This window comes from Diachasma alloeum, unplaced genomic scaffold, assembly GCF_001412515.2.
Source record: "Diachasma alloeum isolate Michigan unplaced genomic scaffold, Dall2.0 Dall_scaffold_00469, whole genome shotgun sequence".
Taxonomy (NCBI): domain Eukaryota; kingdom Metazoa; phylum Arthropoda; class Insecta; order Hymenoptera; family Braconidae; genus Diachasma; species Diachasma alloeum.
Genome location: NW_021680602.1, coordinates 252,631 through 280,434, shown reverse-complemented (window position 1 = coordinate 280,434; position 27,804 = coordinate 252,631). Strand labels below are relative to the sequence as shown.

General features: G+C 36.4%; 1 protein-coding gene across 1 annotated transcript in view; it reads left to right on the top strand.

Annotated features, from left to right (window-relative positions):
- LOC107042447 (LIM homeobox transcription factor 1-alpha) overlaps window positions 1-27,804 on the top strand; it is a 370,154-nt gene that overhangs the window by 148,303 nt on the left and 194,047 nt on the right. The window contains exon 3 of the mRNA XM_015263494.1: window positions 4,591-5,010. Coding sequence (XP_015118980.1) covers window positions 4,591-5,010 — 420 coding nt within the window. The remainder of the gene's footprint in view (window positions 1-4,590; window positions 5,011-27,804) is intronic.

The following is a 27,804-nucleotide window of genomic DNA, read 5'->3' as shown; positions in this document are numbered from 1 at the left end:
TCTCTCTCTCTCTCTCTCTCTCTCTCTCTCTCTCTCTCTCTCTCTCTCTCTCTCTCTCTCTCTCTCTCTCTCTCTCTCTCTCTCTCTCTCGCGCGCGCGCGCGGTAAATCTAGTTAAATCGATTTTGACTTGGCGATTTGTTGATGAATGTCTCGGAATTTAAGAGAGATAGAGAATTTTTTCTCATGACCTTATTGCTATCCCTCAATCTCTGAAACTCATGGGTTTAAAGGAAAATGTTATAGGAGCTTCTTTGTAGAGCAGGAAATTCCCAAAAGAGATATCTTTTAACATTTTACTCTAAACCTCTTGCTTTTGAAGATATTCTATGAAAAATTTGCAGATTCGTTTCCAACATATCCCACTCTATCTCTGCTGTGACGATTACATGGAAAAAAAATTTTTTTACCATTGATTATCATAATTGAATTGTTTTTCAGATTGTCGATAAGGTAGAAAAAAAGGTAATGAATAACGAATACAAAAGAACGCATACTTTCAAGTTCCGTAACGAATACTTGCGGGACTTGAAAGTAACTCATTGCAGATCCCTACAACCTAGTTTTGATGATGGTCCTTACGTAGAAGCAGAAAAGCTATGCGACTCCATTTACTGGAACTGTCATTCATTTCAGCGATCATGGAATGGATATTTTACCCATTCTCAAAAATATTGTTCGTCTTACTCAGACAAGTTCAACCATATCATATTTTCTGACCACGGTATCGTTTTTACGTGAATAATGGTACAAACATTGAATGAATGAGAAATCTTTATTTAGACTACCTTACAACAATTGAAATCTGGAGACCGAAACCTACAACTTTTATTCGAACAATTTTGCAGTCCCTCTCTTCCTACAAAAGTTATCAAGCCGCATTGTTTCAAATGCGAGACCTTGTATATAAATGTGTTTACCTCTGTTTCATGACATATCGAAATTATATTTGCGGATACATAACTTCTGGTTTAGTTGAACATGCTATGAGTGAATCAATATAAGGGAGACCGGGGCAACGTGGGGTACCTAAGACAAAGAGGCGTGTACCAGAGTTTCTATCATACTTATATAGCTTTTTAGCAATCACTATTTATATTCTGAAATTTTCAACTCGTATCTCCAATGTATTACAGGAAGGGGGGCGTAATGGAGTAGTATCCAAAAACTTTAAAATAATTATAAATGTTGTTTTTTTGTTTTTCATCTTTGAATCACCAAAACCTACAGAAAAACTCTGCAATCGGTAGATAAGGTCCCGATGAATCGATTTCTTAATTTCGGGCGCAATAGGGTACGCATAAGAGAATTCGTTTCCTTCATTTTCATCAACAGAAGAGTACATTGTAACGATTTTCTATACATTTTTAAAAAAATTTCTTATTCGTCTCAGTAATTTTGTTTTTCAAATATTGCGTTAACAAGCAGCCCTACCAAAAAATATCAGAAGACCTTTATCGTAGAGGATTAAATTTCCGATAAAAGATGACTTTTGTATTTTCTGATATAATCGGTAATCATTGAAATATTTTGATAATTTTGTTACAAAAATGGACAGCATACGGAGTTAGTGTTACTTTTGGAGGTGTTTGTTAATCTGCAGTGATTTACGAGTAATGAGGGCCTTGTGCAGGCATGACCAGTGAGATCGATCAGTTACATTTAATACGGTCATTTTGAGCGATTAAACTCTCTGGTGACTCTACGCAGTCTTTTCTTCACATTTTTAATTTTACCATACGGAATCTAACCTCGTGGTCGCAAATAAAATCAGTTGGATCTCGTGCTCGGAGAAGTGTATGGGGCCCCACCTATAAACTTTCACTGAACTAGTGTCCAGCTGTTACCGACGGTATTATGGCAATGCCCGCGATAACACCTAGCGTAACGATCCCGCCTCCCATAGCGATTCAACAGGTAGAGGAAGATGAAATTGTCAGCAACAGGAAGTGTGGGGTGTGCAGGAGGATTGTGGCCACTAGTTTTGTGTCCTGTGCACTATGCCCTGTCGTTTACCACCCAGGTTGCAGTAAAGCTGCCGGGCAACTCGAAAATGGGTCCTTCAATAAGTGCTGTGGTTCTCGTACCAATTCTCCTACTGGTTATCTCTTAACGCTTGCCGGTATTATGGGGGCAATGAACGAGTATTTCAGTCCTAAGCTGGATGAGATTCAGACAAATATTAAGTCCCTAGGACAACAATTCAATGGCTTTGACGCTAGGATTACTGTCGTCATTGAGGACCTCAAAACAGTCAGAAATACGATGGTATTTCTCCATTATTTCTACTGAGGTTACGGGGATCACCGCGAGGGTTGACAAAATTGAGGACGAATTCAGGGCCTTGCAACAGCAGGCAGATAGGAATGTCAATGAATCGGGGTTACTGTCAAAGAGTGTTAAGGAGTTTGAGGAGTGAATAGACCGCAAGAAAAACATTATTATTTTCGGGCTCGTTGAATCTGATGACAAGTACTCTGGTTTATGACTGTCACGTGATAAATCAACTGCATAAAAAATAGTGGAACTAATCAATCCTGAATCTACAGTGGATTCGATCCAATGTTTTCGACTTGGAAAATATTCTCCTGATCTCCAACACCCTCACCCTCTGAAGGTACTCCTATCTGATGCCTTGCTTGTTATAAAGTTGACTCAGATCATCTCGAAGCGGAAGGCAGATCATTCCTTGTCGACTTCGCTGATGAGTCTCTAGCTAGTCTCGGACAAAACAATCCTACAAAGACAGGAGTACACCAAACTTCGTCAGGAGTTGGACCAGCAGCAGGAGACAGCAGGGACTCAGGGCGGACCGAAATCGAAGATCATCTCGAGATTTGGATGGCTCGCAATTGCTCGAGATTGGGATCGGCAGAAGAGACTTTCTACCCAGGGAGCGACCGGGGCTTCATCGACGGCTCAGCAACGCTTAACATAACAGAGAATAATTCAGTATCTATGTCTATCTTTTAACAAAACACTAGAAGTATTCGCAATTAGGGGCCACAGGTACTCCAAAACTCTTCCAGTTTTAACTTTGATTCGATCGTGCTGACCGAGACTTGACTTTTACCTGATCGTTACTCTTCTGAGTATTTTAAGAGAAGGGACTCTCCTGGATACACGGACACATGCCAAAGAGGTCCCAGTTTTTAAATCAGGATCTAAAAATGATGTTACAAACTATCCCCCCCCTATTTGTCTTATCTAACTTCCCGAAGGTCTTCGAGATCTGTTTATACAACCTCATAAGTAACGGCTCTTCGTCTCAAATTTCACCTTTTCAACATGAGTTTACTTCTGGTAGATCCACAATCACCAATTTAGTCTCAATTTCTCAAGCTTTAATTAATGCAACAGTCACTGGTAAACAAGTTGATGTTATATAAACGGATTTCTCGAAGGCCTCGGACAAGCTTGACATTCCAACATTGTTAAATCTTCTTAAAGACGCTGAGGTTGATGAAGTCTTACTTGGAGTATTAAAATCGTATCTGCTGAATCGTAAAATTTTTGTATATTACAATGGATTTACATCGTCCTCCTTCAGCCATACCTCTGGTTTTCTTCAGGGCTCGAACCTGGGACCACTTTTGTTCAATATTTTCTTAAATCAAGTTGCTAGTCGAATAAGCTGTAATTACCTTTTCTATGCGGATGACGATAAAACAAAAATAGATAAAACAAGAATTTATCTTCCCAAGCCCAAGAATAACCTGCCTCTATCCTCTCCGATGCATCAGGTAGGTATTGCTTTGAATTTGTTATTGAGTTTGTACCCCGATGCTGATATTTTCAATGATTCTATGGACTCTCTAGTAAATAAGGCATATGTCACGGTAATAACCTATTATTGATGTTAATTTTATAATGATCATCTCCACATTTCTATATTTACTATCTTCATATTTTCCCTTGCTGCTGAATAGTTGTAGATACCATTTATTATGTTACATCTTACATTTAGCACCTAATGTGCATAGTTAATCGCAATGCGTTTGATATTTCCATACTGTTTATAAGTCTTTTAATTGGCCTCGGCTGTCTTAACTTGAATAATCTAAAATAAAGTTCATAAACATAAAACATTAAATTGAAGCTGTCTTTGATTCAATTTTCAGCCAAACCAAAAAATGTGATATAGTAATTCTAGATTAAGGTACTTCCGCAGTAAGTATACTTGGTGAAAATTTCGAAATGGTATAAAGACGCAATATTTGGATCATATGTTGTTGACCACATTAAAAATATATTCCCAAAATTTCAAGTCCCTGGTCCACCCCATTTTTGAGATATGCATCGCCAAACATTCAATTTTTGCGTTTTTTCCATTTTTGACGATGTATATCTCGAAAATGGGGTGGACAAGGTACTTGAAATATTGGGAATAGTTTTTAAATGTGCTCAACAATATATGATCCAAATATTGGGTCTTTTTACCATTTCGAAATTTTCACCAAGTATACTTACTGCGGAAGTTCCTTAAACCGTATCTCAAATAACAAGGTTAAATATTATTACGCTTTACCAAATAATTACTTCTCGTCAATCAATTTCAAAACTAGAAGTCATCTTTTTTTTCTATTTTCAGATGCTACAGTAACCGTCAAGACAGAATCAGGCTTATTGGAATCCGTCTGTGCATCCTGTGGCCAAAAAATAGTTGATAGGTTCCTAATGAGAGTCGCCGACAGAAATTACCATGAGGATTGTTTAGCATGTGCAGCTTGTGCTCGACCTTTGTCACATTCTTGTTTCACGAGAGACTTAAAGCTTTATTGTCGAGCCGATTATGAACGAATATATGGGGTAAAGTGCGCTCGATGCATGGAGAAAATCAGTTGTTCTGACTTTGTACTACGAGCTGCCGGATTAATATTTCATGTGGAGTGCTTTGCTTGCTGCATGTGTGGACAAACTTTGCCGAGAGGAGCGCATTATGTTCTACGGCAGGGTCAACCGATTTGCCGGCGAGATTATGAACATGAATACTTTCTCAGCAGTCCACAAGGTGAGTGAATTGGCTATTTTTAGTGGAAGAGGGTGATGGGCCTATTAGCGTACATATATGGGTGATACTCATATTTGCAGAAGATGCATTACATTCCGTATTGAGTCAATGAACACATTTATACTCATCTGTATCTCTATATGTTAATTGTGGAGCACCTTTCATTTATCCATTAAAATACCATATAGTGTATGAATATCATATGTTACGGCGAAATTTTGGGAATTTATGCAGCTCTGCTAATCGTCTGGATCACGCCCGCATAGTTGCATGTAGAGGGGGGCAGTAATCAAGGTGAGAGCAGGACGCGTATCATTCTAGTGACATCATAACAAGTTATATGATCTCTTCAATCATCTTTGAAAACTGGAACAACCTATGAACATGCATTCCAAAACTTTTATTCAAGACATGGACTTTACTTCCAAATACGCTTTTTGCAAATTTGACTTCTTTCCTGGCCAGATCTTATAAGGAAGACCGTACTGCGGAAATTGTATAGAAAAACGATTTCCGATGGAACAGACACTCACTGACTATTCAGAAAAGATCCCAACCATTCTGCCTCATCAGAATCTATTAAGGTCTAATTCATCATTTTTACTCTCCCTTTCTACCAAAGTATGTTTGGAGCAATCAAATGGCTCTGAAACGCGTTCTGCCTCATGCTTATCCCTTCGTCAATACCCAATTCAAAGTTTTTAACCGATTCGAAATATTTATCTTTCCTCTTGATAAAGTCGACGGTATATCAACAAGACTTAGCGTCAACATAACCAACAAAATACCGGGCTCCTGACGCGATAGGGACCCTTATAATTCCACAAATGTCTGTATGCACAATTTCTAAAATGTTTTCTATCCTTCTCTCTTCAGTAACTCTCTATGGAACCTGAGTATTTTTCATGAGTACAGATCTGACACTTTGGAAGAACTTCAGTAATCTCCAACCTCATACCGTCGAACTTCTTCCCGCCGAGTACTATAATTCTCCTTATTCAGCTTGATAATAGTCGTTTGCCATGTCGTGACGCTCCCCCCTTCATGCACGACTCTACACACAAGCAGGGACTCGAGCCTATCCGACAGATGGCTTCAGACTGTGACTTTTCGCATTATTAGTATTTGTTTTTCGTTCATTTCTACCAATTCCCTTGGTAGTAAGATTTCGAATGAATTCTATAGAAGTTTCCTCTACCTGTGAGCATGCAATAGAAACTACATTCTATAAAATGCGTACATGGAGGTGGTGAGCCTGTTGATGAAATAGATTCATACAAAAAAAAGGGCATACTCCGAAACCGCTTGGTTATGCCTATCCAAAATTGAAATCTTCAATATGATAAGAGCTGCAATCAATACAAATTTGAAGTTCCTACATCCATTTTTTCGCAAGTTATCCCGTGTATCGGACCTTTAAAAATCCCATCATCAAAACGTTTGACCTTCCAAAGTTGAGTATTAAGTTTCGGTTTTATCCAGTATGACCAGAATAACATTCATTATAGGATCATTCAGGAGAACATTCATATAATCTCTTTTCTAAAAAATAATGACATTGACACCTTAATAACAAACAAACGTATCTACATAGGGACCTGATGGAACTTAGGCTTGTCTTTATTAAGATGGCAACATAATATAAAATTATAATTGTAGCGTTCACTACATCCTAGCACAAGGGTTCGCGTTGACCACCATCGACCGGGACACACAGACACCTGAGTCTCAGACGCATACAAAAGATCGCGCCTTACCTTTGTAATATTTTGTTCGATTACGAATACGAATTCAGTCTGGCGCTAATTGCCGAATACTCAGCAAGTCGACCATTCGACTTCTGCATAACATCTTTACTTGTATTTTACTGAGCCGCGATTAGCAATAAACAGCAGTTTTATATCAATTGTTCAGTAGTGAATTGATTCAACCATTTTTCACGTATCTCTATCCCTAAAATATGACTTCAAGTCGTCATCACGTAGAAATCAATGATAGATCAAAGATATGTCATTTTATGAATACAATTGTGACAAGGTAGATTATTTACTGCTTACTCCTCGTGGTTGTTTGTTTTATTCAATTTCAAAATAATAATTGGAGTCTCCTTTTGACTCAATATGGTAGAGAGTATCTAGACAGGTCTTCTATTTGTTACAAGGAAAAATCCGGAGATTATTTCCATCGTTCAATTATCGATTATTAGAAATTATCGAGATCTATTAAGTTTCTTAAGATTCAAGTAAGCTAACGCTTGTGAAAAGTACAGTGCGATTTATGATGATGCGCCACGAATTTCCTCACGTCAACAAGAATGTCCTTATAACTAGCAAGTTTAGCTACATAATGACCTCCCAATAACAAAGAAAACTGTGAGAAAATACTTGCCTGAGCTGTTCGATCTCGGGTAGGCATGAGTGCAATGCAGACCCTTGCCTTTTTGTTGTCAGCAGTGCTTGTGCTTAATTGAACTTAAATACTCGATTTTTGGGAAAACAGAATAGTTCAGCAAAAATAAAGAGAGAAAAGTTTCGAGTAACTGCAATATCTATATTCTATACAACTAGTAACAAATGAGTACGGATAAGAAAATCGGTACCAAATCAAGAGATGCGGGTCGTTACTCAAAATAATAGAGGCTAATTCACGGGAAATGACCAGGCGAATTATCCAGGCGGTATTTAACAGGCGACCACGTGGCGAAAAAATGAGCAGGTAGCCTATCACTGAGTCATGACGAGTAATTAGCGTGAGTAATAATAATACAATAGTATAATACAATAATATAGTTTGTTACTTATGCGTTATGTTCTACTTTCTTACACACAAAATAATGAAATGATTGTGGGGGTACTGTGGTTGTTTTTGTACATGAGTGCATGAAGTTGAGGAACATGCGTAAAGTGAATTTTCAGTTTCGAGAAATCACCTTACGCATGCTCGTGAACTTTACGCACACCGTGCGAAAAACAATCGCGTTACGCATACCAAATCGTTTCGAATAGTGCACTTGTGAAGCAGGTATCACAAAAAGAATAATACTTTTCTTCAATATGGAAAACATGAAGAAAAAAAAATAGAATCGAAAATAGAGAAAACAATAATAACAATTTCCGGAGACTTCTGGTGCAGTCAACTCTATATGTACAAACCAAAAGTAATAATGACTCTACACGGAGAGAATTAAATAGTAAATATTACCATGGCCATGGTAGAGATTACTATGGCAACATAGTAAAAGGATTTTCAACTGACCCTACATAGTAATCCTTACTATGTCCCACGGTAATGCTTACCATATCACATGGTAATGCTTACCATGGTCACAAGGTAATACTGACCATGTCACATGGTAATCGTTACTATGTCACATGATAATGGTTACTGTGTTACATGGTAATGGTTACTATGTCACATGGTAATGCTTACTATGTCACATAGTAATGCTTACTATGTCACATAGTAATGCTTACTATGTCACATGGTAATGCTTACTATGGCACATGGTAATGCTTACTATGTCCCATGGTAATGATTACTATGCGAATGGAAAATAGTCCTATGAGCATAAAAAGTATTCCTAAAATACACAGTTGACATTTTCCATTGTCTCTTGATGCGTAAACGCATGACGCTTAAGGCTGTGTGCTCAGGAGTCGATGAACAGTGCACAGAAGCAGTCATGGACAATATGACAGAAGACTCAAGCGCTCTTGGAACTACGGTAAGTATATTTGTTTGGTTTCATTGAATATATATAATAATGACGTAGAAAGAGAATTGAAAGTTGTGAAAAATTATCAGATTCAACGACTTATTATCAGAAATAATTTTTTCTCATTTGTAACTCATCCGTTTCGATAACATTGATCGATATCCTAGTGAATATGTAAAAAACAATGAAACACGTTAATTATACGATAAGTATAACTATTAACGATAATTTATTAATTGAGAATGTTATTCTTTCAATTCAAAAATATGGTTCTTAAGGGGAGACCGTCCCGAATTTTTGAAATCGGCGATGCCTTCATCTATCCCCTTATCTGTTTATGAAGAAGAAAGAGGCGTTAGACGATGAAAATTAGCAAAAGTGTCCTCATAAAACAATTATCAACCGATTGACTGGAATTTTCGTTCACACATCCATAATATGTACACAAATATGAATGAGCTTCTTTAAAAATGTCTATTTTTTCATTTTTTAAATTTTTTTCTCAAAATTGGTTGAGGCCAAAAATTTGAAAAGTTAGTAATATTCACCTACATGATAAATCAGTGAAGTACGAATTTTATCAGCTGTTTCGAACTAGTTATTTAAAATATCATGAGGAAAATGATGGAAAAATTTGAAAAATTCATACTCCAATGATTTACTATGTATTTCAATTTGAACAATTTTTCAGATTTTTCGCCTGTATCAATTTTGGAAAAAAAATTCAAAAACCCAAAAATTGATTTTTAAAAAGCCTCATTCTGTTTTATTTGCGCATATATTCTGAATGTGTAAAATAAAATTCAAGTCAACTGATTGAGAATCGCGTCATGAGGACACTTTTGAAGATTCTCACAATAGAAGAAATTAAAACCTAATTTTTTCTCATTTTTTTGGATTAAAATTGAAGTAATAAATTCATTAGTACAATAAATAAAGGCCTCTTCGATTTGGGAATTTCAGTACGGTTTCCCCTTAAGATTCTGAAAAAATTGATAATTTCAGATGTTTTCAGGCCTTCAAATATCAAAATCATCAGAAATTTTTCATACATGGGACATGACATTACGACGGATGTCGTTTTGATAATGCCTACAGAGGCTGGGCCTCAATTACATTTGGTAAAAATTGTATTATCTGATGACCAACACCTAGTTATTCTCGTAACTCACCAACTGGAAGAATATTTTTTTGATAACCATTTTCAAGCATATCAAATTGATATGAATCAGACGAGATGGTCTACGTTGACCTATCACGACATCAAATTTTGTTCTTTATCATACGTAGCAATTTCTGGGAATGGCAATAAATATGTTCCAAAACATTGGGTTTAAATTGTTGCACATATGCTCTTTAATGTACTAAAATAATTTAAATATGAATATCTCTTTGAATTATTGATTATAAAAATAATCATGGGAGAAATTAGGATTAAGTTAAATTAATATCTTGTAATTCAATACTTTTGCAGTTGTTGTGAAACAGCGTACTTAATAAAGAAATTGTTTTTCAATTTTTATAGTACAGAATTATTTAATGTTACAAACATTAATTAAAAACATCCCACCCCTCGAAAACAAATATTTTCAAACAAATTCTACTTTTATTAAAAATATTGTACGTTATAACTATAATCTACTCATGTTTCATTCCTTAAAGGTATTTACTTACTCAGATAATATTCATTATGTGTTACAGGATATTTTACGTAACATAGGAAGCTCTACTATGTAACATAGTAACATTTACTATGTTAACATAGTAACATTTACTATGTTAACATAGTAACATTTACTAGGTTAACATAGTAACATTTACTATGTTAACATAGTAAAGTTTACTATGTAACATAGTAGAGCTTACTATGTAACATAGTAGAGCTTACTATGTAAAATAGTAAATGTTACTGTGTAACATAGTAATTATTACTATGTCCATAGTACCTTTTACCATTGAGGAACTTACCATGCCCCATAGTAACCATTACGATGTTGCATGGTAGCCATTACCATGTCCATGGTAGCTATTACCATGTCCATGATAGTGCTTACTATGTCCGGCTTCTGACATCGTAATATTTACTATTTTATTTTCTCCGTGTAGTTTGTCGTTAGAGTGCTTTTGAGAAAATCATAGAGAGGCTCGGTATCAATGTCATTATTTACATGATAGTAAATGAACGGTGCGTAGGCCCATAGACACTATGTGGGCTATTTCAATGCCTCCTACCCATTACATTAGCCGGGTAAACTTCTCTCTCACTCACTCCTCCAGAGCACAACCGTGGAGAATAAAAAGAGAATAGAACGATCAATCCGAACAATAATGATTTGCGAAAATTCCCTAAGGAATGCACATCGCTTTTTTCTAGTATTATTTTATAATATATCGCCTGGTATACGCGAAATAATTTGATGTCTCGCTCCGCTATTGCACCGACTCAAATGCAACGCAGTTTCAAAATGGCATCAATGGTCTCCGTAACAAATCATTATTTCTCCGGTCATCAAAGCTAACAGGAACCCTGGGTAAGCACAAAGTATTCCCATTCTCACAAACAATTACGTCGCACGGTTATTTAACGATTTAAATGTGCACACTCACGCTAATTACTCGTCATGACTCAGTGATAGGCTACCTACTCATTTTCTCGCCACGTGGTCGCCTGTTAAATACCGCCTGGATAATTCGCCTGGTCATTTCCCGTGAATTAGCCTCTAAATCACCGCAATATCGCCTGAGTTATGTTCCGCAAACCTCTTTATTGTCGAATCTCATATTAAGTACTACATGTGGTACTCCTCAAGAATAATTAGAACCACACATGTTTCAGAAATTACACGATGTAAAATATCGGACGGCAGAGATGGAAGTGAAGTGAGAAACGCGGAAGTGACAATGCTCCTCTCTCTCATTTGATCTCGCTACATTTTTCTCAAGCCTTGACATACGACATGAATTTGAATTATTGGCCAATCCTGGCCTTACTTGCTCATTTGGGCAGCCACGTGCTGTACGGTGGCGCCGTCTATTCCAGTCAAGTGTACAACGCTAGGGTCCGGTAATAGGTCGGCCTATAACTAGGCCGAAGCTGAATCAAAAGGGGTGGGGGTACCCCCACTACCAGAGAATAGGAGTAGGGTACCCGTACTACCAGAAAAAAACGGTGGGGGAATCCCTACATTCTAGGGTTTTCCGCTGCGTTCGATGTTACTGTATCTGAGCCATGAGGAGGGGGTTCAGATACGGATATCGCGAGAAAGTGTCCAATTTTTGATGCGCTGTGGGGTTTTCCACTGCGTTCGATGTTACTCTTATGTCAACGGGCTGGGTCAAGAAGAGGAGGTTCTGAGAAATATCTTTTGAGGCCAAACAAAATCTAGACCATCCCGTTCAGGACATTCAGGAAGAGGATTCGACAGCGGCGTCTCTCTACGGAGCCCAGGGATCCCCATCAATATTAAATTTCAGTAATATTACCCAAATTTGCCCTTACATTATTGAAGGTTTAAAATATGTTAATTCAATTTTTCCAATATTATAATATTAATAATCTGATTTTTACGAATAATGCAATATTTAAAATTTGTTAATATACAACTGTAAATTTATTACTAAGTGAATAATTCAAATTTTAGAAAGGGGGATTTTCGATTACACAAGTAATCGTCAATCTTCCTACCTAAATTGTTGATTACCCAAGTAATCGTCAATCGTCCTACCTTAAATTAGTGATTGATAAAATACTTAAAATTTGAATATTTGAATTGATGATATTTATTTACTCAAAAATTACAAGGTTGATGTTTTTTCAATTTAAGGGCTCAAAAGTAATAGTAATAAAATATTACAAATTTGGCTATCCCTGACGGAGCCCATGTATTTCAAAGGGGGCGTAAGGTATCTTCAGAGCAGGGATACAGTGCCTCCAACTGCTAAGTGATAGTAGTCCAGGACATCCTGACACAAGGAACGACCGGGAGGACGAAATCCTCCCGGAGCTGTAGCGAGGGGTGGGGGAACCCTTACCCCTATCTTTGTGATGAAGGTTCCCCTACTCTATCCGAATCCTCACCGGAATGTGATAGAATTAAAGTCAGTGGCTGACAGTAAGCTCAAATCTTTCAGTACTCGGTGACAGTTCAGAGCCCTATCCGGAGGTAAAAGACGGTTCGTTTTCAACTGGAATCAACGATTCATCAATTGATTGCGTGGAATTTCGCCTATCGTACATCCCGCAAAGGAAGTTGGCAGGAATTGGCACGGGACACTGCACGTTTTAAGCGCAGAATCGAGTTGATTAGTGATAATATCAATTTGATATTTACTGCTGAACATCGAAGAAGAATTTGGTGTGAACGCTTTGAATCTGCATTACTTACAGTTGCAAAATCATGAAGAATTTGAACCCTGGAGAAATTACAGAGTTATGCTGCTCATCTCCATATGCTTGTGATGAGTCTGACGTAATTTGTAAGTATTTTGGTGATGATGTACCAGAATATGACTACGAGTTTACTTTGGATTTGGAAAAATTCCGTTTTAATTAACGAAGAATAAAATTTAAGCGGAAATGGTCTAGGAAGGAAGAATATGAGAGTGATACAGTTAACGAAATTAAACAGAAACGTAAGAAGACGAAATTAATGAAACGTATAGAAGAAAGAAGCTCAACAATTGGGGACTTCGATGCAGAGTGCAAATGGTCCCAGACAAGTGAGAAAGGGACTCATAAGAGAGTGCAAATACAAGCTACTGCAAAATGATTATAAGTATGGATTAATGTAGGAGGTTGAGAGAGAGAGTGTCTTAAGCTACAGAATGACAATACAGACAATTTATATGATCACAATTTCTTTTATTCATTTTCAATCCATACGTCACCTTCACAACAAGATTCTACAATGAATTCACATCAGTTTTCGTACATTTCCACTGAGAGGGTTGTATTGTATAACACGATCGGGCAAAATCAGACAATAAGCTGATGTCAAATTAGGAATGAGGTTCGATGATTCAAATTCAAGACGAATATCGACAGGTCCTGATTTTAAAATTCATTCTGCTTCGAGCAATCAATTATAACCAACAGTGCATATTTCATATAATTTGTTTTGCTAAGTAATGGTTCTGGTTCCTTATCGTAGTAAAAACTTTGGAAATTAGTATACATATTATATAACAATGCATATTGATTAGTATTAAAATTAATATTCAAATTTCCATATGGATAGCTTTGTGAATTCAAGAATAATTTTACATCTCGCATGTTACAGTGATCAAATTCGCTAGCATTTTTTCCTAGAATATTTTTCCTCGCTGATAGTAAACCAAGGATGTAACGCGGTTTTTCGAGCTGGGTTGAAGTTTTCACCACCCAGATATCTTTTGTAGTAGCAGGCAGTATGGAATACTCAAACAATTCCCACGTACGATAACCAATAGGAATTGGTAGATCATTTTGCATACAATTCAGCAACTTGATTTTATAACGATCTGAAACTTTAACATACGGAACCATCCATTCCATTTTTGATTGTGAAATGCTGATCTATCCATCTTGCGTCAAATTTCCTGTCTGTAATATAGCATTCGTATCTGTAGTTGATTTTGTGAGAATCAGCTCATGTTTAGCATTAATAATGGTTCGTTGATAATCTTCAGCAAATCCTAAAATGAAACTCAGGGGAATGGAAATATCAAAATATCCTTCAGCATTAGTTGTCGCAGCATCACCATCGTTATTCAACCATTCTGCATTTTCCAACAATAACATTTGATACCCACTTTGTGAGAAATAATTTTTTATGAGGCTTGTTATCCCTACATTCTTACATCGATCGATTTCAATAGCGTTAAGTTCATATCGAATCTCTTCAAAAAGGTGGCATATGGTATTATTTACTAACTAGCGAGGGGGCGCTTCGTGCCCCTCTCCAGATGAAATTATTTTATTTTACTTTAATTTATTATTTTCTTTATTATTCTCTTTGTTTTTCTTTAAATTAGATTGATTTGTTTCTATTCAATCTCATTTTTACTTTTCAATACTTCTCTTAACGGTTACGCTATTGGATAAATAAATATACGTTCGAATATTTAAATATTTAACAATCAGTTTATTTTACATGATCATTATTCTAGAATTTCTTTGTATACTACATTTTTCATATAACAACCTTAATCATTTTCATTTTTTATTCGACCTCCTTCAGTCATGTATATTTTCAAATTTTCACTTGCTTTTACCCTTGATAATACTACATATAATTGCCCATGACTGAAAACATTACTTTTAAGATAAATACCTACCCTTTCCAAAGTTTGACCCTGTGATTTGTTTATTGTCATGGCATATGCTAGTCTTATCGGAAATTGTTTCCTACACATTATGAATGGAAAGTCATTCTCTAATGTGATAAATTTTATTTTTGGCAGTAATATCATTTTTCTCCTTTTTGGTTCTTGTGAAATTGTTTCGACTATGAGTACCAGGGATGCGAGATGATGTCACGTTTTGAAATCGGTCAGGTCAGAAAAAAATGACAGTCATGTGACAGTCATGTGACGTCATTTTTTCTCAGGTCAGAAATTCGGTCACACTTCCTGATGTCATTCTACAACCAACTAGCTAGATGTAAAATGACCGTCAGAAATGTTTTTGTCACAAAAAGTTGTCACATTTTTTTGGATAATTCAAAATTTCATGTTTATCATTTTTATTTGAATGCCTTTATTGCATTTTTAAACGAGTTCTAGTTCAGTTATGAAACTTCTCACATCTTAAATTTGCCATTTCCAGTCTTCTATATTTGTTTCTCTTCAATAGTTTATATTTTATAAACTAAACGAAAAAATGACGTCAATCATTTGGCTCTCTTCAGTCTCCTTTCAGGAATACTAGTGTAAAGAAACGAATACTTTGTGCAATTTAAATGCACAAATCAAATAACAAAGTATATAATCCATGTCAAGAACAAAAAAGTAAAATATAAATGATGAAACAGATGAGTTTAGTCAGAACTTTCAGCCTCTTCTTCTTCTTCATCATTGGACAGGGCAAACTTAGCGTTCCTATTTTTTTCGCATTTGAACACGATAACATATATTTTTTGTGGAGTGGAAACAATCGCGATACTCATGCCAATTCTCCTGATCGTGAGTCAAGGCCGTAATGATTTGCGAATTTTTGAATTTCAAAGTGGTGATACCTGGGGGGACACTAGCTAGATGGAATGTGACGGTCAGATGGTAAAATGGTCACAGATTTGTCAGATGACCAAAAATTGTCATCTTTCCGTCGGTCACATGACCGTCACTGACAGTCATGTGACCGGTCAGTGACCGGTCAGGTCATTTTCTCGCATCCCTGATGAGTACATGGGGCCTAATTTCAGTCACAATCATTTTTGTTCCGTTACATAATCCATCATTAACATGTAAATTTCTAAATAGCATCACAAGACAACCTTCTTTTAATATTAATTTATGCGGTGGGAAGCCGTTTGGGGTAATTGAATTCAAATATTCTACAGGAATAGCATTTTTGTTTTTGCCATTATCACTCATATCTGTATCTATACTGTAAAATATGGTTTCTCTTCCCTCTAATTCTTGTACAATTTCATTATTTAAATCTAATACATCTTGATTCAATGTTGTTAAGATCGCAGAATTTTCTACATTATAATCTCCTTTTTCGATTTGATCTCCATATATTTCTGTGATTATATCACTTTCACATAAATTTTTTTCAGGGACTCCAACTAAATGATTTTCTTTTTCAAAATAATTCTCAAATTTCCCTTCACCTACTGTTAACAGCCATTTTTGAAAATTTCTATCTGACATTTTCGATCGAAAATTTACTTTTAATGTCATTTTTTTTATATATTTCCATAAGAAACTTTTTTTAATACATTCTTCCACAATCGCAATTCGATTCCCATGTTTGACAATGGGTAATATTTGTCTAAAAGCACCTGATAATAATATTACTTTCCCGCCAAAAATTTTATCATTTCCCATCATGTCTCTCAATAACAAATTCACTTCTTGAAAAGCGTGAATGGAAAGTCATTCTCTAATGTGATAAATTTTATTTTTGGCAGTAATATCATTTTTCTCCTTTTTGGTTCTTGTGAAATTGTTTTGACTATGAGTACATGGGGCCTAATTTGAGTCACAATCATTTTTGTTCCGTTACATAAATCCATCATTAACATGTAAATTTCTCAATAGCATCACAAGACAACCTTCTTTTAATATTAATTCGAAACCATTTCGTAACCATTGTTACTTCATCCCAGATAATCATTTCACTTTGCTTTATTACTTTCCACATATTCGATTTGTTCCGTAAGGAACATGTTAAAGTTTCGTTCAGTATATTTACAATATATTGACAATATAAACAGCGAACCGTTTATATATCTCCGGGAAATTTGGAAGATACCTTCATTCCATTCAAAAATAATCAAGGGAAACCAATGTTTTTAGTTCCTATGATTTGATTTTAACAGCAGGGAATCAAAAAAATGAGGGATCAATAAGAAAATAAAAAATCGAATTTTTTAATGCTTTCCTGAAAATTTTGAATTGTTTTTTTTTTTCGAAGCAATCATGGGACATCAATACTTTTCGGTTATGTAATCTCATTGCAATGGAAGGGAATGATTAAAATACAGAGAGAGATGATCATCAAAAAAATAAAAAAATCGATTTTTTGATATTTTCGGAAAATTCAAAAAAAAATTTTTTTTAAATAACAAAGGAATATTAATATTTTTCATTTCTATGATGTAATTTTGATCAGATATGATAGAAAAAATGCAAAGAGAGATCATCAACAAAAAAACAGAAAAATTGATTTTTCCATGTCCCCGGAAAATGCTAAAATTGGGATTTTTTTTTTCAGTTCTATGAAAATTTCTACAGAATCGTTTTTTATTATTGCAGTTCGATAAAATACATTGAAAAAATACCAAAGAGGGTGAATCGAAGATGAAAAATTTTATCGGATTATTATATAGAATTGCACATTATTGATAACTTCACCATTCGATTTTGTTAGCCTACCAGAGATATGTATAGAACTTCTGCTTGGTAGTAAACATAAATCTTGATATTGAATAACAATGCGAGTTTCCTCATTATTCTTAAAAGTGCTTGATGCGAAAGGTTGGTGTGCGTGTATTTCATAGTGTGTTATGGATTCATCAAAAACCAGAGGCTTCTGAATGTTTACTGTTTCTTCCGTGCTAGACAACACACAACAACAATGCTTCAGAATCGTACTTTTATTCTTTTAAACGCTTGCTTTTCCTGCGTCCAACGTTTATGTTGAGTCCGAGACTTTTGAGGAATTGAAGATTCTGACGTGTCACTTTCTCGACAGGTAACGGATGATTGATCGGTTTCGAGTATGTTGACTGCTTTTTATAGGATTTTCCAATTTTAGAATTGAATACAATACCCATTATGATTTTACATGCAGTCTCACTGTTATAATCTCTCCTCGAAAATTGATAAGTTTTCCGTTTTGGTCCCGAAGCATCAGCTGAAGATGATTGATTGACTTTACGGTGATTGGAAGGTAAATGATATTCAAAGGTTTCTCAATGACTTTATAACCGCGTGGAACTACTGGAAAGTATTCGTGAATGGTCTGCGCACGTCGTTTATTGATGTATGCTCCACCTGTAATATTGCACTACACTCCACTCGAATCGAATTGATATGCAATATGGCAACAGGCACATCTAATGAATGAATTTCATTGGAAACGAGGATACGAGGAGAGAATCCAAGTAGACTACCAAGACTATCATTTAGGGTGAAATTGACATCTTTGTTACACTTAATTTTACTGCATAAAGTTTTCTCATTGGGTATAAGCTCAATGTATATTCTGTTCGGATTCAGCTCTTTACTCAAATAGTTAGCAATATCCTCAATCTCATAACTGCCAGTAGGGAGAGTGATCACTTCACCACCCACATAGAATTTCTTTTTTCTATAGGTGGGAGATAATTCTTTTGGAGCACAGATGATGTGCCTGATAATGTTAATGTGAATGAATCACTCATGATGCTAGACTGACTTCTTGAGATGAGATTCCCTCGTTTTCATAGCTGCCCCGAAAGAAACATGAGACATAAATGACCACGGATGATTGTGTTGTATTTTTGATATCTCTCATGATTGTATTTTATAACGCTACCAATACCGAAATATCGAATCAAATCGATTGGAGGTTTGAGATTACCGAAGCAGTCGAAGTAAATGATTTCTTCATCTATTTTTCTGTATGCAATCCAGTGTATTCCAGGCCTATCTCGATCATCGAGGTTAATAAAAGCTGCATCACATTTTCTAGGACCACTTTGACGTAGTCTGTTTCGAATGTGAACACCTCGGAAGTATGGAATTTTTAGAGCCTTTGCATGTCGTACCAGATCGAAATCACTCAGGGCTCGGTGTGCTAGATTCACGTGTTTTTTGAATATGGGTTCACATAAAGCCCTAATCCTTTTTTCTTGGGTTTCAAACGTAATCCTCGCCCCAGAGCAATTTCTTCCATGGCTACATTATGCCGCTTTTTCTCATCAAGAGAACGCTGTGCAGCCTGAGCATCATTAACAGCCTTGGCGATGCCCGCAGCTCCACCTGCAAAGGCACCAGTAGCACTCAAAGCTGCAAATAGCGGTATGAGAGCTGTTAAAAAACCACCAACTTTAGGGGAAATTGGACACATTTTAGGGACCTTCACTTTCATTTGTCCCCCAGCCTTCTTCACAACTCCTCGAGTACCCTTGAGGGCAGCCTTCATGATATCTCCATTACTTGATGTCTGCATCAATAATTTCTCACCGATTATGATAGTCTTGAGGGAAATCAGTTTGCCGCCTTTTTTCTTTTTTCTGGACAGCCTTTTATTATTAGCAATTATCATTCCCATACCGAGTTTCCTTTTAACCTTCATAATTTTTTAAACACTCCAAGCAGCGATTTTCTCACCCAATTTTGCGTCTTTAGCCTTCACACGCTGTTTCTCTTCAAGAATTTTATCTGCCCGATGTCGAGCTGTAAGATCTTCACTATGCTGTGAATATGCTATATCGTGGTCTTTACATGCTGAATCTAACGGATTTATACCAGGATCTCCACGAGCGAGACGTTTCTCCAGTTTGGTTCCAGGTCCACAATACTGATAACCTGGTAAATGGAGTTCGATAGCAAGTTAATTGATGAGAGAATTGACAACTTCTCCACCACTTTGACGTCCCTTCGCTACCATCTTCGAGTGACAACTGATGCGAACGCTTATAAATTCATGGTATTTATAGCATTACGCTTAGTTCAGATATGCAGTTCACAGAGCAAACAACGAAATTATCAGTAATACACTTCGATAAGGTTGTTCAATCTGAAAAAGATGGATCGGAGAGTAAACGTCATGGAGAGTTACTTCCAAATAGTGTGCGTGCAGTTCGTTGTGGACCTTCGAATTGTGGAAAAAAAAATGTCTTGCTATCCCTAATTAGGGATTTGGAAATGTTCATGTTTATTCGAAATCTCTAAATCAACCAAAATATAAATTTCTCGAGAAACTATTTAAGTCCATAAAAGAAATCGGATATGATTCATTTGCTGATCATGAGCAAGGTATTCAACCGGAAAATGCTCAAGCCAACTCCATCATGATATTCGATGATGTTGCATGCGAGAAACAGGATAACATTCGAAATTTTTTCTCTATGGGACGTCATCGTGATGTAGAAGATTCCTCCTATCTTTGTCAAAATTACGTTCGTATACCGAAACATCTTATTCGTGACAATACAAATTTTCTCATACTCTTCCAGCAAGATGAGATGAATCTGAAGCACATTTATGACGACCACATCAACACTGATATGACTTTCACTCCGTTCAAAAATATATGTTCTACCTGTTGGAATAACGACAAGCATGGTTTTATGGTTATTGATAAAGATAGGGGAATCGGTGATGGGAGATATCGGAAGGGATTTGATTGCTTCATAAGACTGTAGTCAACGGATAGTTTCAGCAGTTTTGCCCCAATTCTCATTGAGTCAACATGCAAGTTAGCGACATTGATGCTGAAAAGAATGTACTGCATCAAATTTCGAGAGCGAATGATGCCATACGAAAGAAGTATCAATCTATTAAAACGAGCAGAGAGTGTATGAAAGATACTATGAATGAAGTCTTCCAACCGATAATTGGACCACTCAGGAAGTTGACTGATAATTCACAATCATCATTCATAGACATTAGAGATGAAATCCGGGAAACATCTCATGATGGGATAGGTCCACAAAAAAAACTTGGTAAGAAAAAGAGAGCGAGTGATAGTGGACTCCAGACTACTTACAATAATTGTAGGCGTCCACATAAAAAGTCCGTACTTTGACGGTATTGAAGTTATGTATGATCCGATAATCTTGATCAGGTTTTTCACATTTTGAGCCCAAAATCAACCCGATGGAATGAAAACTGACGTCAGTATAGACGATTAAAAAAACAATTTAACATTGGTTTAAATGGGAGATGTGGGGAGAAAAACGTGAATATCTCGGAAACTAGATGCGACAAAGTGGGCCCTTTTCACGTGGACATACACAATTGTTCTACTGATACAGAGACAGAATCTTCTATACCTCCAGACGATAAAGAAGAATTACTCTATGAGTATCTCAATCTTCTTAAGGGAAATCGAAAAACCTCAGGTCAGGTGACGAAAAATTATAAGAGTGATTATATGATTGGTAATTCAAAAGTGTAATTCAACACCGACTTTATACAGATAGGGCATACACATTTACCTCTGAGTCGAGTTTTATTTTAATTGTCATTCAAAGAGAAACCGAATGATGATGTCATTACTACTAATGACTGGATGCATTATGGTAAAATAATTTCTATAACTCGGTGTAAATCTCATAGAAATAGGGAGAAAAACAATCAACTCTGTTTCAGAACCAGAAGTAGATGGGATAGCATTATGAAATCTAAGAAACTCGGAAAAGGTTTACCTGAGTATATGACGGTGGAAGATAATAAAAACATAGATTATGTTCATTGGGATGATTCGAATGAGCTTATCGAACTTTTAAAATTACTTACTGCATCTCAACTAGCTGAGAATCCTAGCCATAAATATGAAATAATGTCTATACTTGAAGAATTACGAGAAGCAAACATTATCAATTAACACCGTATCATCCGGGAATCGAAGTTCAGTTTCAATCCAACCCACTATAAGTATTGACGTATTTGGTCGACAACTAGGTGAGAGCAAAACAAGAATCGGTCTACATGCACGTGGACCACCTGGGTTTGGTCTCAAACTCACTCGTGAAGGACAATATGATATGACTTTTAAGAGATTATGCAATGTTGCTGATGCTATCAAACCAAATGATGTAATTTCTAAGAAAATGTTGGAATCCAGTTTAAACGAAGTACAACACATCATGTACATCAAAGTCTTGAAGAAAAGTATTGATGATCACACTATTCGTAGTCACTCAATGGCTTCTCAAATATTTACCAATTCTATACGACCTAATGAAACCATCAATCGATCGCAGCAACATGATGTCATTATTGATATACCATATAAGAGGATATATATCAGTGAGAGCTCCATTCCATCATCAAAAATGACATCAACAGCTTGAAGAGATAAGTGTAGCGGTAAACAATGGTGAATGTAAATGAAGAGAAAATTCAAGTAGTTAACGAACTCGATCGACCAGCTAGAAGAAATTACCCTAGGCGACAGGTCCATATCCGTGGATTTGATGAAACTTGGCAAGTTGATCTTGTTCTCGAAATGTACCTGGGCAGTAGGACTCAAGAGCAAGAGTGGTTTTGAGGTGGAAAAATGATGCGGTCTATATTCATTGAAAATTGTCGAGTACCGAAGAAACTACAAGTGGATAAAGGGAGAGAATTCTATAATCGAAATTTTGAATCACTAATGAAGCATAACAGGATTCATATGTATTCTACTGAAAGTACTTTGAAAGCTTGTATAGTTGAGCGGTTTAATCGTACACTCAAAGAAAAAATGTGGAAATTTTTTAGTCTTCAGGGTGTTGTACCCAGTGTGGGGGGTACTTATAATTATAGTAGGTTCTAGGCTTAAAGGGATAAATACCACCAGTGGTTTATCGGTATTTAAATATGAGAATTTATTACATGATTATAATTACTATGTCATCTGACTGATTACAAAGAGTTTACGACTTTTGTACGCGTCGGAGTCCAATTCAGGTCTGTTCTGTGCAGACCCAATCATCTCTTAAATAATACATTGATTGTTTACATTTCATCACTTGGTCAGCATAATCCAGTTACGCTGGCAATTGTCACGCTGACAATGCTGTATGTCCACATATTAAACAATAACGCATTGACCAAATCTGGTGCATAACAAGGGTAATTACGGATGGATTGAAATATTACTGAAAATAGTTTCATCGTACAATGATACTAAACATCGGACTATAAAAATTAAACCTCAAGTGTTACAAGTGAGAATGAAAAAATTATTCGACAGGCAATCGCCGTAATTCGCCTCAGAATCCTCCGGAGAAGGTCCGGAGAGCCTTTTTCCTTCCAAATCCCCCGTAGAGTTCCACAAGTTCAATTTCTGACGAATAATTAGACCCACACAAATTTTAGAAATTAAACGATGTACAACGTCTGACGGTAGAGATGGAAGTAATGAGGAAGGCGAAAGTGGTTATTGCCCTCTCGATTACATGCCATCTCGCTCCATTTCTCTTGGGCCTCGACAATGGCCCTGAATTCGAATGATTAGCCAATCCCGGCCTTATTTGCATATTTCGCCGGCCACGTGCTGCGCAGAGGCGCCTTCTAGTCCTGCCAGGTATACACCACTAGTGTCAGGTGGTCTATGACGCCTTTCCGGAGATGAGACTCGTCTCGTGGATGAGTTTCGGGAATTGTGTGGGTATTAGATTATGTTGGGTGGACCCCGTAACGTGCTGCGCCCTATTGATGTAATTGAAGCCAGCGCGTTATCGAAGTCAGTCAGCTGACAAGGTTTTGACACGTGTGGATAACTTGGACCGGGTCATGTGAAGGTGTGATGCTTTTATGGTATTTTATAAGGCCTCGGGTCATTGTGAATCGTTCCCCAGCCCTCATGATGGTCCGCTGCGAAGCTTAGCATTCCCTCAGTGATGTAGGATGAGCCGAAACTACGCATTCATACTGTTCTTTCACATACATACACATCATTATTAGTTCTAACCCAACTTCTGGAGTGCTAAGGCATATACCTATTATTCGGATTAAATTATATATTTTCTCCACTCACGTCCAATCGAGGAAAATACGAATCGCTTCGTCGCAATCTAAACATAATGACTTTTTTATTTTTCTCGATATCCCCACGGTACAGTATCAGTTGTCTCAGGTGAAATGATGCGTTTATCATCACACCAATATAGAGCTAATTTTCATTGAGCTATTGTATGCACACTATGCTTTTTACTTCTGATCAAATATTGCATTCTAGTCAAATTTTCATGATGGCAAAGACAATTTTCATAATCTTCGTATGTAATCTTTTTTCAAGTGTTGCACCTTTGATTCTTTTCGCACGCTTTTTTCCTTTACCATCTACTCTAATCATATATAATTTAGCTCGATTTTCAATGAATTTTTTTATAATTTTATCATTACACTCATCCTTCATTAGCTCTATAACTTTCTTATTGAGTAATGGAATTCCATGCTGATTGTCCTTTGCATAGTCGGAAGTTTCAAATCTATGAGAATCTCTCTTAATAAATCCATAAATATCTGGTACAGTAAATTGATAAATTAGGCTATCAGTGTCTGTATAGGGCAGTTCACTTCAATCACGAAACTTTTCCTTTACGTAATCGTAGTGAAATTCATAGATATACGTCTTCGATAAATCCAGTATTGAGAATCCTACGTGTATCGGTCTATTGAAGAATGCTTTCGCCTGATTCATTTCTATTATTACCATATCGTCATCCAATATGGTGCTGCTATGAAAATTTGCTTTAGCTATCGAAGATATTGAATGTACCTTTATTCATTACAGCACAATTCATTATACCATTTGATTACGGCACATCTCATTACAGCACGTTTTATCACAGGAACAGTTGATTACGGCACATTTCATCACAAGAACAATTGATTACGGGCAGAATTCTTTAAAGTAGAACTTCAATGCCGTGCCTTCAATACAATTTAATAATAGTCTCAAAGAAAAAAGGAGCTTCTGCATTACAATTCAATAACAAGAGAATTAATTACAAAATCCCTCCTGCATGAATAATTCCACTGTTCCCATCACAATCAATTCTACTGTGACGTTCGGGGAAACTTTAGAATGAAGAATAGAATTATTTTTAATTGAAATTTTAGTGTGTTGGACACCAGTCGATGAAATTTTTTTTGAGAGTGCAACCACTCCTCTCAATTTCGATGTTGTAATAATTTTAATGAAATTCAATAGATGGTAGCTCAGATTTTAGAGTAGACCCCATTGTTACGAGGGGGAGGGAGGACGATAGTCCCACCTTGTAATTAACTTCCACTCGCACACAAAGAAGAACCCATTTTTAGATACAAAAATAAAGACTATTTAATCTCATGACAGAAAAATGTGAAATATTTACAAGTTAAATGATAGTTGGAGGCTTTGAGACCTCATCAAAGATAGAAAGAAGAATTTTACAGGCTAAATGGATCGATAATTCTTTGAAAACCAATAATTTACATCGCATTATAAGATCTCGAAATTCTAATTGTAAATTCCACGCGAGGTTGTAACAAAATTAATCAAAAATCAAATCAACTCCGAGATCAATGATCAGATTTACCAAAATAATTACGAAAAATCTCAAAATCAATCTGAGGGATCGATTCTAACACCCTCAGTTCATAGAGACGCCAAGATGGATGCTAGATAATGAGGAGCCACGAAAAGGCTATATTCCTCTTATTTTACGCAAAATTAATAATAATTCACCTCTACCCACCTGATTAATTGTGAGAAAACACCTTCCGCCAGACTGGACAGGGACCGGGAAAACAAAATAGACTGAATATTACAATGAAAATAACAAATAATTGTGCTGATCTAACTGACACGTCTATACTGCATGTCAACTAGGAGACTCTACACGTTCGGACAGGTTCACTAGGGACGCTGGTTAGAGTCCGAGTTGGGGGAGGAATCCTCCCTCACATGTTTAAAACAACAAATCTGATTGGATATCAAAGTTTTAACAAATATTTTGATTGGAGAATATTCTCAATATGAAATTTTATGGATTGTGACCTCAAATAATTCTAGTTGAATATTTTCGATGTTCTTAAGCTCAAATTTAAAATTAAATTCCGAAAGTTCTCGTTGAAAAATAGGAAATATGGTGATGCTCAGATATCTCTCGCTGGTGTCCTGCAGTTTAGACTAGTCGGGAGGGGGAAAATCTTTCCCTCCGGTCGTTCCTCACGTCAGGATATCCTGGTGTATCGCTGCGCCGTGATTGATGGGATTGGATCCTGGGTTGGAGATAACTTGTCCTCTCATTTGAAATGCGCGGGCCTCGTAGAGGGACGTCGTCTTCCAATCCACTTTTTTAATGGCTTGACCGGAATGGTCTGGATGTTATTTGGCTCGAATAGATTTTTCTTAGGACCTCCTCTTCTCGACCCAGTCCACCGCTGTGGAGTTGTAACCCTTGAAGATGGGACAAGAATATTAGAATTGGGAAAGAAATTACAATTCTTCCTTTCCCGATTCTCATGGGATGAGAGAGGTCTCCTAGAGGCTTGTTAAATTTCAATGCCTTTGAAGAAGGTCTTAGTTTGAAGAAAAATAGAAAATTTGATAAACGAAAAAAAATAAATTGCGGGTTGACGACCCGTGTCGTCAAACCACAATAAATAACAACAATGATTCATTACAATTCATTTACATACCATTACTATTTTTTGCAGATGACGTAGTACGAGCAAAAGTATTACAATGGTACATCTTACCATAATCCAAGCATCTCCACAAAATTACTTTAGTGACAGGATTTTCACGTATTTTATTGAACAAAAACCCCTTATGACACAGCAATTTCTGGCCTCTCTGACTCAAAACAAAATGTAGAGGCATTTCGAAAAATACACAGCACTAAATCCGTGCGATAAATGGCACTTGGTGTCCCACTGGACTCAGGTACCTCACCCCCCACCGTTAATTTCTATTCAAAGGCGATTACAGGGAAATCGATCACACACCGACAAATTAAATCGTTACATCTGAATTGAAATAAGGTGAAAATGGAAGCAGCCTCGAATTTAAATCTAAATTGGCGAAGCGTACGATAATATTTAGTAGTTTTGTATTGAGGGCAGGTAGTTAGATTATTGATGAACACTGGGTTTTGTTAAACACTTTTAAACTCTTTATTCAGTGTTGGAGACATATATGACGCAACGGCCAGCGTGGTTGAACACGAAGTGAACTGAAGCGCGACGGACTCGCGCAGTACTAATACACCTCGATGCGGTAGCAGCACCTATCAATACAGTTCAGGCAAAACTCTTAATTCTAACCCTCCCTCTTTTTGTCGAACTGTATGATTACATGAGTATTGTTTATTAATATTATAAAAGTATAAAAATGGAAATATAGAAAATAGTTTTGGTTTGATTGACGGATACTTTTCGAATCCTGGCTTCTGGATTGATCAGGTGTCTCTTAGCTTTTAGGGTTTCTCTGTAATCAAGCAAATTATGGTAGTTAGTTATTTTACCTCTGATGATATAATCCTCCATTCTAAAATTCTATGTCATCATTTTATCTCTAAGATATTTATGTGCGTCTAATAACAAGGGCTTTGTCATACAGTTTAATAGATTCTCTTTAGTGGCGAACCACTTAACTTCAACTCTACTTTGCTTTACGCATTCTTTGATGTAATCTCTGCGATTACCTGCCATGTGTTTCCTGATTCCCCTCTCTCTCTCTCTCT